Source organism: Myodes glareolus, chromosome 25, assembly GCF_982192425.1.
Source record: "Myodes glareolus chromosome 25, mMyoGla1.1, whole genome shotgun sequence".
In the NCBI taxonomy this organism is placed as follows: Eukaryota; Metazoa; Chordata; class Mammalia; order Rodentia; family Cricetidae; genus Myodes; species Myodes glareolus.
The window spans coordinates 29,390,740-29,403,681 of record NC_142050.1 but is presented as its reverse complement, the minus strand read 5'-3'; the positions used below and the strand labels follow the sequence as shown (position 1 = coordinate 29,403,681).

At 37.1% G+C, this 12,942-nt stretch overlaps 1 protein-coding gene across 1 annotated transcript in view; it reads right to left on the bottom strand.

Moving 5' to 3' along the window:
- Positions 1 to 4,631: 4,631 nt before the first annotated feature.
- The window catches only part of Mkln1 (muskelin 1), a 109,562-nt gene continuing 101,251 nt past the window's right edge, over positions 4,632 to 12,942 (bottom strand). The window contains exons 17-18 of the mRNA XM_085683695.2: positions 10,148 to 10,202; positions 4,632 to 5,047 (exon numbers count right to left, since the gene is read on the bottom strand). Coding sequence (XP_085539821.1) covers positions 4,926 to 5,047; positions 10,148 to 10,202 — 177 coding nt within the window. The 3' untranslated portion in view covers positions 4,632 to 4,925. The remainder of the gene's footprint in view (positions 5,048 to 10,147; positions 10,203 to 12,942) is intronic.

The window sequence follows — 12,942 nt, the reverse complement described above, 5'->3', positions numbered from 1 at the left end:
AAGGACTCCCTAGGCCTCTAGGCTAAAGAATACAGATGTTATGGTCTGATGATTATCACTGGCTTTATGACTGAGAAAGCAATTTAGCCACTCAGAGTGGAATCTAAGTTCATATTCTTTTAATTTTTAAAAATTTCATTTACTTATTCATTTATTTTGTACATGTCAGAGAAGAAGCATAGGAAGCAGGCCTCTACTTCCCCCATGTGTGTCCTGGGGGATGAACTCTACCTGCTGAGCTCTCTCACCTACCCTAAATTCATGTTCTTCATGAGAAGAGACATTTATACCACTATATCATTTTTACTTAAGAAAATAAGGAATATCAATTATTTAGTGGCAATAAAAGCCATTTCTAATAATCAAACTGTATCAGTAATTAACCCTGCCCCCAAACCTTGAGATGGAGTCTCACCATGCAGCTCCAGCTGGTCTAGAACTCACCAGGTAGATAGACTGGCCTTGAACTCGCAGGGGATTAAAGGTATGCACCACAACACTAACAGTCAATTATTAGCACAAATTTCAGCTTCAACAGGAAATCAATGCTACTGATGGAGGTAGAAACAGAAAAAAGGTTGGCTAAAATTACAACCAAAAGAAAGGGTGACAGCAGAGGTGACACACTGATTGCCATAGGTCAGCTTTCTTTCAGAACCTGTATTCTGCTAATATTTCTATGACAGCTGTTTCCAGTACCAGGAAAAGAGGCTAAAACATGCTTCCCAGTGAAAGCTGCCATAACCATCCCCAAATGAAAATCGCACACACATTTTATAGCAATATCTAAATGTTATTACTTCTTTACCAATATACATTTTTAATCTCATTATTCTTGTCATACACAGAGCATGTATGATTTACAATGATTTGATTTTTTTTAAGCAATACAACAGTTCTGAACAGTGTCATAGAAAAATCTAGGAAGTAGTGAATAAAGTTAAATTAGCCGAGGAAAAGAAATGGAAACACAATTCACAGTAATTGGTGAGCAGAATAAATTTAAGGTTAAAAAGTCATCTAAAAATAAATCTGAGATAGCATTTATTAAGAAAACAAGATCATTTGGTGATGAAATCAACAGACTGCAATAACCCACCCCATAAACAAGCAAACTATTCATGTCATTCATTTGTACTAGTCAGCTCCAGGTAATTTCAACAGATGTGAAAACTCTGAAATTCAGCTGACACACCTATATAGAGAAGATTCTATATATATAATATATATATACCTGACATATACTAGAAGCTTTAGATAGCCAAATCATTTCAACAGTAAGACATATTACACAGACTAAACCCACAATCAAAAGCAACATATAAAAATTAGTATTATTAGTCTAATACAGAAAACAAAAACTGCGTTAGAGAGCCCAATGACTTACTCTGTAAATACTGTCTTATACAGACCTCTATGACATATCTCCAGCAACTATAGAAATTTTTTTTTTCTTGTACAGCCTGCACATCTTAGACCACAGACTAGCTAAAACTTGGTACAAATTCAGGCAAGAATTTCTGCAAAGGGATGAGATTGTAGACGAGCAAGGGTTTTTAAGAAAGCAAGTGCTAGAAAGGGCATTTTTAAAGAGCTTTTGTGACTTTGTCTAAAGTGCAGACTATCATGACTTCCTCCCAAGAAGTCACTTCAAACCCGAAGTCCCAACCGCCACAGAATACTCAGTCAGCCAAGTATTTCACACTTGCTTCCTTCAGGAAATAAACGACTCACAATTACCCAACAAAAATAATTACAAAAAAACTCCTTTATATGCATAATTACCACGAAATTGAATATAACTCAGAGGACAATAATAAGGAACATTCAATCTCTTCCTCCCACTAAGTGGTTAAGTTCCTCAGCTAGTTTCTACCTGTACAGATTTCAAGCCTATTTTGTCACATGAAACTGTTACTGTGTATTTCTATGTAACTTTCTAAGGCAGGTGTGGAGAGAGCCAGGGGGATGACAAGCTGCCCACACTTACACACAGAATACACATTTCACTCAATATAGTTTTATACACAAAGCAAGCACTGGGCCTTAAATCTGACATACTCTTCTATAACAAACCAGTGACTTAACTTTCCAATGTTTTCTATTTGTTTACTCCCTAGACAAAGAATGGCCAGTTTTAATAGAAATGGAAACCATATCGAAAAAGGACTTTGATAAAGGGTAATATTGTTTGTCAACTTTAACAACACAGAGGTGGGAATCCAACTCTAAATTACGGTGCGTGTGTAGAAACATGACATAACTCTGAATCAAACAAACTGATGGCCAAGTAAAGTCTCATGCTATTACCAATAAAACACAAATGCACTTGTAAAGTGATTTGTGATTCAAATTCTTAGAAAATACAAGGGTGAAAGTAACATCAGATATCTATAGCTTATTTCTGATTGAAAGTCATATGTTCTGCTAGAAAAAGGAAGATGGAGGTGAGGCTGAAACTGGGGATTAAGTCAAGGAAACAGTTTCCCACTAATGTATCTAAAGCTAAGTGTTTTAATTTGGGACTAAGCTAGAATATGAAAGAAATTTTAAGTAGTAAAGTATACGTATTTGGTTTCTTAAATACTAATTTTATTGTTTAAATTATAATATTCTGCTGTTACTCTTCACTAAATAAATATCTATACAAGTTCTAAATCTGGGTTCTAACGTGAAATGTTGTGAGCGACATGTCGGTCTTGGTCCTGGACATATAAAGCCCACCCTTTCTCAAGTTACCCTGGCAGTGCCCCCACTAAGGCCTCAAGGCACAGATTCTAACTGACTAGTCAGTTACCTCCCCATCTAGTGAAAGCATCTCACTCAGGCAACTAACTAAGTGGTTTCTTATGATTCAACCATTTAAATATGGTAGTGAAAAATGAAAAATTCCAAACTAAATAGAAATGAGGAAAGATGAAATTAAAATAGCCATTATAAAAACAGGAAAAGAAAAGCAGTTAAGAGCGAAAAAAGAATCATTGAGGCCAAGAAATGAATTTCATCCAAAAAACAGAGTCTGAGAATGGATGGGAAAACGTAGGGGTGGAGGGGAAGCACGTCTACACAAAGGTGGTAAGCAGCAGAAGCCCATCTGGTTGTACTGTCAAGGCGCCAGAGTTCACAGTGCCCAGCCACTGCTCTCCTATTTTGGCAGCTTCCAGTTAAAGTTCATTTTGTCAACTACTTGTCAACTATTTTGTCAACATCTTAGACAAAATTGGTGATATACACTTTACGTTCCTGGCTGTTAGTCAGAAGAACCACTTTAGGGTTGCAAGTCTTTGAACAGAAAGGACTTACTCAAATGTACAGTTAACTGATTATTCAATATTTATACAATTTGCTACTTGCTAAACTATACATCATATTTTTCACAAGATAAGGACCTATATGTTTAATAAATTACTACTGATTGCTTTGGAATGCTTGTAAAGTTAAAAAGTCATGATTCAATCCTACAACTGGAAGAAATATATTCTTGTTCATCTCAACTGACAAAAATGTATTCTCATTCATCCTCAGAAGCAAAACCATGAAGTAAAGACAGAGGGAAAAACTTATCAGATCTCATTCCTATACATGACACTGTTTGAAAGTACAGGTCAATTTCATAATCACCCACTCTTAATCGCTGGCATGTGGATATAAATTCTGCTTTCAACATGGTGGGTTACCAGCTACAAACTACACATTTTTTGAGCAACTGTGAACACCAACTAGCCAGATGTAGGTTTCTCATGCTACATTCCACAACACTTAATAGGAAGATATGCTCCTCTGTTCTTGCATACACAAAAATGGCACAATGAAAAGGGCAATTTGTCGTACTTTTCTGTCTAGTGAAAAATTCTTGGTATTATTTGTTTTCCTTTTGTCCATTTAAAAAAGCCCAGTCCACATGCTCATTGGAATGCTTGTCGGTTGTACGCCACAGGACAACCACACACCACTGCTCTTGCGAACAACAAGGAAACATCAGAAAAAAATTAAAGCGCAGCTCTGGAACCCATTTTCCCAGATAAAACTGTGACATACAGATAACTCAGAGGAGAACAAGAGCTGGTTCTGCATAACTCATCAGAGCGGAGTCATTTCCTTCCCAAGTCTCTACAAGCACACCAACGAGAGAGTGTTCAGGACAGCACCTCTCCTGTGGTCATCTACAGCGGACTCTGAGAGTTTCTGGGTGACAGCCTTGGTTTCCGGTCTTTCTGATTTGAAGCCAAGGGCTACTGTAATGTCTACTATAAAATATCAATATAGAAATACCAATTTCTGATCAGGTGTCTGGGTCAATTGAGTTTCGCTTTTTGGTTGTATGGCAAAAAGTATAAACCGAAGTCCTCTAACCTCTCTATTGTTCAATATAATACAAGAGAAGTCAACAGTTGCACATATCAGCTTAACCTACACCAACTGAAATATACACCTGTTAAGAATGAGAAAGTAAACTAGTGACATCACTTACAACAGCTGTGATGAAGGAAAGTAAAAGGGAAAGAGAGGAGAAAAGGGAAACAAAGGCCAAACAACCCAACAGCAAAACCCCAAATTCCCACAGCACTGAGTCTATCAGTGAGTGCTGTTTTCCTAACTAAAAAGAAACTTTAAAAAAATTGGAAAGCAAAAAAAGGGAAATGCCTAATTTTTATTAATATTTGTTAATTCTTCAAAGCTAAAGAAAATATACATAATTAAATGGGAAGTATAGCAATTTCACTTTATTAGCCTAATGCAGGAATATGAGGAAAAGGGGATTGAGGTCAGGTACGAAGGAGAGGGTTAAAACTTGTGATAATAAGGATCCTTCAAAACTGATGCAGTCCTCAGTCACTGCGACGTCACCTCTGCCCACGCCAACAGCAAACTCCGACTCCTGTCTCCACTTCTAAGCCTAACACGTCCTCCACTGACTCCCCAGGTTACAGTGTGATGAGGTCTACCAGATTGCCTTTAGGAGGAGTCATGCTGTCAGGAAAGAAATTTACTAAGGTGTCAAAGAGCTGAGTTCTCTGAGCATAGGTGTGATCCACATCTGAAAAGCCTGGGAAAGAAAAGAAAACAAATGTACGTATTAGTTCAAAAATTCAACACGACAGAAAAGTTAATGTTACCAGCATCATGAACAATGGGAAATCAAAATCAAGACAGGCTTCAAAACTAGTTAAACTCTACCAACGTGATCCTGGTTCTACCAGATCACAACACCTAGAGCAGTGATTCTCAACCTTCCCAGGACTGTGACCTTTAATACAGTTTCTCATGTTGTAATGATCCCCCCCACTCCCAACCATAAAATTATTTTGTTGCTATTTCATAACTATAATTTTGCTACTGTTATGAATTGTGAAGCACAAAAAACATCTGTGTTTTCTGATGTTCTTAGGCAAACTCTGTAAGGTTCTGACTCACAGTTGAGAAGCACTGCCCTGGGGAGGGCTGCAGCACGGTGGCCTTGGCACTAGGAGCCTCCTTGGCGTCCAGCACCCACTTCCTCACGGATGTACAACTGAGATCCTGTTTTACTTCACAGAATTCTGTGCAGATTAAGTGCAACTATGTGGAAACACCTAGCAGGAAGACTGCTGCTTTAGTATTAATACTGACTCTCATCTTCCCTTTGCTAGGTTATTCCTCTACTACTTCATTAAGGAAATTCCACTCTTCTATATCTTGAGTGCTTCTGTCCCACTGATGTTTTTGGTAATAAAATGTAACAAAGTGACAATGAAGAGATCTTAGGAAAGCAGGCTAAGATCAGCAAGGTCTTTAGAGGTGGAAGTTTACCAGAGAACTGAGTGAAAATATAGACAACCAAGAGAAAGAAATGTCTGTAGAGCACACAGGGAACATTAAGAAATGCTATTATTGTGGTTCTAAGTAACAGGGTCTATACTAAGCATATTTAATGAGAATAATTAAGTATTTTAAAGCAAATAAATACCAGAGGGTAGAAGACTTTTTTCTTAAAAGACAGGGTTTCTTAATATAAAGGATTCTTTCCTCCATTTACATCAAGCAACATTTAGTTTTCAGGTTCACACCAACCAGTGCCCCATTTTGGTCAGTCTGTACGCTGTTCTCAGCTGCTTCAGACTTCTAACAAACAAATTAAATAGTTGTATGACAAACGATTTTCCTATTCCTGAATGGCTAGCTGGGACATGTTAGCCTTGTTGCATGTCATCAGGAAAAGAACCATGGCTGTGATAGTTTAGGGAAAACACAAATTGAACTGATTCCACTCAACAGTTTTAGGTCCAATTTGTTTTAATCTTATAAAGAATAGAAACAGAATACAACATTGCCAAAGATACTAGCTTCCTGGAAGGAAATAAACAATGCCTTGAGAATAGTTCATTCCTATTTATTTTTAAAAAATTGTTATTACTATTAGTTTTTTTAAGTTTGCAGGGGAAATGTTTCTTCCTTTGAGTTTAGCTTAACAAAGTCTACTATCATATCATAGAAATGAATAGAAGGAAATACTGCAAAATAGTAACAAAACTTATTTGTGAAGGTGAGAATGTAACCGTTTTTCTTTATTATGCATTTCTGAATTTTCCAAATCGCTTTACTTTCAAGACATTGCAAACACACAGAGGTTTTGAAAGTATAATGAGAATTTATTGAGAACCTTCGCTTTGATGAGTCTGCTGGTAGTGTCTTGCTTGACATGTCCTTATTGTGGATGTATATATGTCCAACTCACCAACTTTTTGTGGAAGCACCTATGGGTTTTGTACATCCTCACTCCTGAATTACTGAACTCATTTCAACTAAGAACAGAATATCCACTCATATAACCAACAACCCCCCTTTTTCTTCCATCCTTGCCCCAACTCTACGAATACACATTTTCTGTGGTGTTAAGGAACAAATCTAGGACCTTGCACATGGCAAGTGTTCTGTCTCTGAGCTACATCTTAATCCTCACTATATATTAAATTTGGGAAACTTAACACTGATGTTTTAATCATTTTATTACTCACTTATCTCTAAGCCAAAAAAAAAAATCTGCCCCTGCATTTGGATTTGAAGTCTCTCTGATCTGGATCAAATCTGCAGCTTCTCCATCTTCTCATGGCTCAGATTATTTTTGTTGCATATAGAAAAGTTGCACAGTGTGTGTGTTAAATTTGGATTAACGTTGTCTTGACAGTTCTGTGATCAGACACTGGTTTATGTCGTCTTGGTAGAATACTTACAGAAGTGATACTGTGCCCTTCTCAGTGCATCATCTTGGAAAGCACAGGTTGTCAGTCTGGACCGGTATCAATGATATTAACTCTGATCATAATGTTAACTCAGCCTATGCCAAATTTCTCTGATAAAGTTTTATTTCTACCTCTGATATTAGTAATCTGAGAATGGGGAAAGTGTCTGACAGCACATAAGTCCCTGTTTTCTCAAACCTCAGTACTCAGTGATCAGCAGTCACTATCACCAGCAATTATATAACCACTGCGATCTTCTAGCCGTGATTCTTTCTATAGTTGCTAACTGGCATTCTGTTATAAAGATCTCGCCCACCCCCAACATCTGCTTCTTTTCAAGACAGGGTTTCACTATGTATCTCTGGATGTCTGGGAACCATTTGGGAATCTGTTGACCAGGTTGGCCTTGAACTCACAGAGATTCACTTGCCTCTGCCTCCCAAGTGCTGGGATTAAAAGCATGCGCCACTATGTCCAGAAACATTTTTTTTATCTTCCCTTTTTAAATTTATTTGTTTGGATCAGTATGTACTCCTGAATTTGTCTTTTATTCAATATTAAACTCATCATTGTCACCATTCATTTTGATATTCATATAATCTCAGATTTGACCAGTAAGACATATACCCACAAATTTTTAACATCTTCTTACTTTCCCATTATAATAAGGTTTCAAGTTCGTTATTACAAAACCCTGGAGTTAGTCATTTTTCCAAGGAGGCATAATTCTTTGTAGTAGCAAATTATTTGAGAAATCCAAAATCAGTTACACTAACAGTCAACATATCATTTCTAGGTCTGGGCACATAAACTCCACTATTAGAATCACCTAAGAGAGTTAGTAGTTTAATAAGGTCTCATAGACAGTGGGTGAGGGGACTCTAATGTCTATCTGCTTAGTCTTATTGCATTTAAGTAAGGGTATAGCGCCATAGGCTATGATCACTTATTCCTCAAAAGTATCTTTACTTTCATCACTATTCACCAATAAGGAAATCAAAACTGACACTACCATCAGATGGACTATGGAGGTCCTTAGAATACTTTCGTAAGGACATAGCAAATATAGTAGTTTCACAAAAAAATTTCAAAGCCATACAATTAAATAAACTATGCTGTATAGTAAATTTTTACACTATGTAACAAAACTCAAAACCATATGGTTACATATGCACATTAATATAAAATCTTGATTAAAGATTCTATATTTACAAAGTCACCTAATCACTGGAATTGATTTGTAGCCCCACAATCAAGACTTGTGGCATTATTGTGAATATTTATAGACAAATGCAGACTGGCAGAATATTTGAGCTGCCAGAAGCACATCCCCAGTAAAGTCTGCCTTCTTGTTTCAGGTCTTGTATCATTCAGCTGTCATTTCATGTTCTGTTAGGAGACACCTTGTTCAATTCTGTGCTGTTTGACGGTGACCTGGAGCTGCAATCTAGTGTTTCTAAGAGTAAAACGTTGTGACCTGCCTTTCAGAGACAAGAAGCTAAACAAACTTCATTTAGGTAAGGGCTTTGTCCTCCTGACCATGAGTTCAATACGAATAAATAAATAATGTTGACTAGATAAGGACATATTAAATAGAAATACCAAGGAATCAATGTTATACAATGATCTGTTGGAGGGGCTCACAGAAATCTAACTCTGAGTTTTTCACAAGAGTCACCTCACTAAGTGCAACATTTTCTAGTTCCACCCACTTTCCTGCAAATCATTTTTCTTTATGATCAAAATTCCACATGCATCACACTTTCATTATCTATTCATCTGTTGATAGACATTTAAGGCAGCTCCATTTCCCTGCAAACAGAGCAGCCATGGAAAAGGATGTACAAGTATTTCTGTGGTGGGATAGAGTCCTTTAGGTCCATGTCCAGGAACGACATGGCTGGGTCATACTATAGTTCTATTTCTAGCTTTTGAGAAGCCTCCACACTGGTTTCCACAACTGCTACACCAGTTTGCATCACCGCCAATACTAAACAAGGACCCTCTTTCCCAGTATCCTTTGCCAGAGTTTGTTTTCATGTTTCCTTGAGGACAGCCATTCTGAAGGCTGCAGTGAAATGGAGTCTCAAGGTAGTTCTAAGTTGCACTTTTCTGATGGCTAACTACATAAAAACTTTTAAAGACATTTATGGGCCCTTTGAATCTCTTCTTTGGAGAATTGTCTGTTTAGTTCACTGACCCTGTTACTGATTGGCACAATTATTAATTAATTTAGGCTTTTGTGTATATGAGCTTAAATTCTGTAGCTCTTTATATATTTAAGTTGCCTAAAGTACTGTTGCGGTTTACTAGGCGGACAGCATTTTGCTGTGCAAAGGCTACTTCATGTGACCATTTCCTACACTACTGGGGTTCTATGACTTTAGTTACTTCAGTCATCCATTAATACCATTCCATTCCTAGCACCATATTTTTTTTCAAGTAATTCATTAATACTAAACAAGAGTACTTCTTAATGAAGACTAATGCTCATATCTGAGAAGTTTGAGGGGAAAGAACCTTAAAGCAACTTGAGGAATCAATTTATCAACCATTAGCAATTTTCACTTCTAAAGAAAGATAATTTATTTTCCAAACATTTCATTCCCATTTATCAACTCCTGACACCACACAACTCCCCCCAAATCAAAGAGAAAACAGTCCACCCAATCAAGTATTGATTCCAAAGTAGTGCTACAAAGATTGGTTTTACTTGACCATGCTTCTATTGCTATCAGCCTGCTTCAAGTGGCATATGAACCACAAACTGCAACCAGGAACTGGCGAGTGATGCCTGAGAAGTAACCTTCTAACACTATTAACAATTGCACACAATTGTTTGAATGTACACCTCACCTAATGCTCCACACAAGAGACCAAAATCCAAACGAACATTAGTGCAACGGGATAAACTGCTGCATACTCACCTAGAGCTGTGAAGTCTGAGCCAGATTTGAACAGAGCTGAGGCTAGGAGTTGAAACTGTAAAGAAATACAGCAGCAAATTAGCAGGCTGACACACTTAAGAAAAATAACTTCGTGACCTTTCATTTATTATAGTGTCTATATTTAAGCATTCATTACATAGATCTAATCACCAAATGTTGGTAATATCCTGTGTGTCCCCCCCACACCACATTTAGATTGAAAATAAAAATCATGTTGGTTTTCTACTTTATTTTTTATTTTTTGAAAAAAGTTTTCACTGTGTAGCCAGGCTGGCCTTGAACTCATACTTCTCCTATCTCAACCTCCTTGGAAGTCTTTAAATTTTCAGGTAAAGTTTACACACTGACATTTTGTAAGGCTCAACTGTCTTTTAGAAGTCTGAAATGGGACAAATATTCTAGATCTATCTTTTCTTTTTATTTATTTTTTCTACTATTTTATGTATATGGATGCTCTGGCTGCATGTCAATCTATATACTATGTGAGTTCCTGATACCCATGGAGACCAGAAGAATTTGTTGAATGCCCTGGAACTAGACTTACACATGGTTGTGAGCCATCATGTGGGTGCTGGGAACTGAACCCAGGTCCTCTGGAAGAACAGCAAGTGCTCTTAACTGCTGGTTAAGTCCCAGCCTACAATTTTTTTCTCATAGTAATATTTTTGCTTAGCTCTCACAGCAGAATTACAATGGAGTCACATAGATTCAGGAATTCATCTGATTTCTAAGTTTATGTAGAATTAATTATAGCTTTTAAAATGATCAATAGAATTACTGATAGAGACACTGGGGCTGGAGTATTTCTGAAAGACTTTTAATTACAAACTCAACTATGTAACAAATATGGGATTCTTTAAGGTCTTTTATTTCTTATGTCAGTTTTGGTAAATTACATCTTTTAAGCAATCTTCTGTCCATTACATCACATTCTTCAATGTGTTGATGAGGTTTTCTCTATCGTATCCTGTTGTTACTCTTCTCATATTGCTGGAGTTCTAGTGATGTCACTGTTTCATGCTGTGGTGGTTTGAAAGACAATGACCTCCCAAAGGGACTGGCACTATTAGGAGGTGCGGCCTTGTTGGAGTAACTGTGTCCCTATGAGGATGGTCTTTGAAGTCTTTTTCTTGAACTTCCCTCAGCATGACAGTCAACTTCCTGTTACCTGCATGCCGCCATGCTCCCCTTCATGATCATAATGGGCTGAACCTCTGAAACTGTTAAGCGAGCCACCCTCAATTAAATGCTTTCTTTATCAGAGTTGCTGTGGTCATGGTGTCTCTTCACAGCAATAAAAACCCAAACAAAGATACATGTGATGTTCATAGTTTATGTTTTCATTTTTTCTTCATGAATCTTGATAAAAGTTATCCACTTTATTTACTTTTTCAAAGAACCACTTTATGTTTTATAGCATGTTTTCTATTTTAATAACGTTTCATTTTATCTTGAGTTTTTCTTTTCTCTTTTCTAACTCCTAAAATGAAAAATAAACTTCATTGATTCCTTTTGGAGAAGTTCCAGAGAAATCTGTTCTTTTAACAAACTGACAAAGTAAACTGAACTGATAATATAATTGTAACAGATACCAAATTGAATTACAGACCTCTTTCCCAAGTTTCTCAAATGTCCAACTGCAAGCTAAACACCTCAACCTGGTCTCATAGGCATATCTTGGACATAGGCAAAATTAGGCTACTATCTCAATTAGGAGCCCCTAGTGCCTCCAGGAGAAAAGCAACTCTCAACTCACTGTTCTTTAACTATATTTAAGCCATCCTATGTCCACTCTATCTTCAAGTATACTCAGTCTCTAATCTATTTTTACTTCTTACCACTCCACTGGGATCTGAACTACCATAGCTTATTGTTTAGACTTCTGCCACCTCTCTCACAAGTCTTCCTTGCTCTGTGCTTGTTCCCTATTGGTCTTTCCTCAGTACAGTAGTCAGAGTGGTCTAATTAAAATACGGAGACCTTATCACTCCCATGCATCATATCTGGAAGAGTCCTTAATCACTCAAAGTAAAAGCTAAAACAGTCCTGCCCAGGTTTATGAAGCCATTCATCCTTTCCAATCTCTCTCTACATGCCTCATTTCACACTTCTTCAGTTCTTCTGACTTCTCCACTTCAGTAAGTATGGGCTTCTTGCCATTCTCCTAAACCATGCCAGAATGCTCACAAACCTACAAGGATCTCTGTCCAGCTGTCGGAAATTATCTTCACTACACTATCTCCTTAGAGAACTCCCTTAGTTTTTCAAGCCTATGTGCAAATCTAATTTCTATTGACGTCTATTATGATGAACCCATTTAAAACTTCAACTGCCCCAATTCTTACCCTTATAAATTATGATCTCCTTTAGGCCCAACCTCCTGCCAATGATTTTTTGATACAAGGTCTTATGTAGCCCAGGCTGGCCTTGAGCTCACTGTATTGCTGAGGATGATCCGAAATGACATATCCTCATGCCTTCATCTTCCAAGTGTTGAGGTTTCAGGTGTGGGCCGCCCTGTGCTGCTGTTTAACTTTTCTTACATTATATTAGCCTTCCATACTTAACCAAATGATAATGGACTATGTAATTTACTTACTTAATATGCTTATTATATTATCTCCCTTATTAGATGTTAGTACCTTCTGAACAAGCCTTTTCTAGGAAATCATTTTTATTAGCATATGTTAATTACACATAATAATATGCTTCATCATGACATTTTCATACATGTATAGTATATAATGTATATATACCTAACCTTTCTAGGTCCC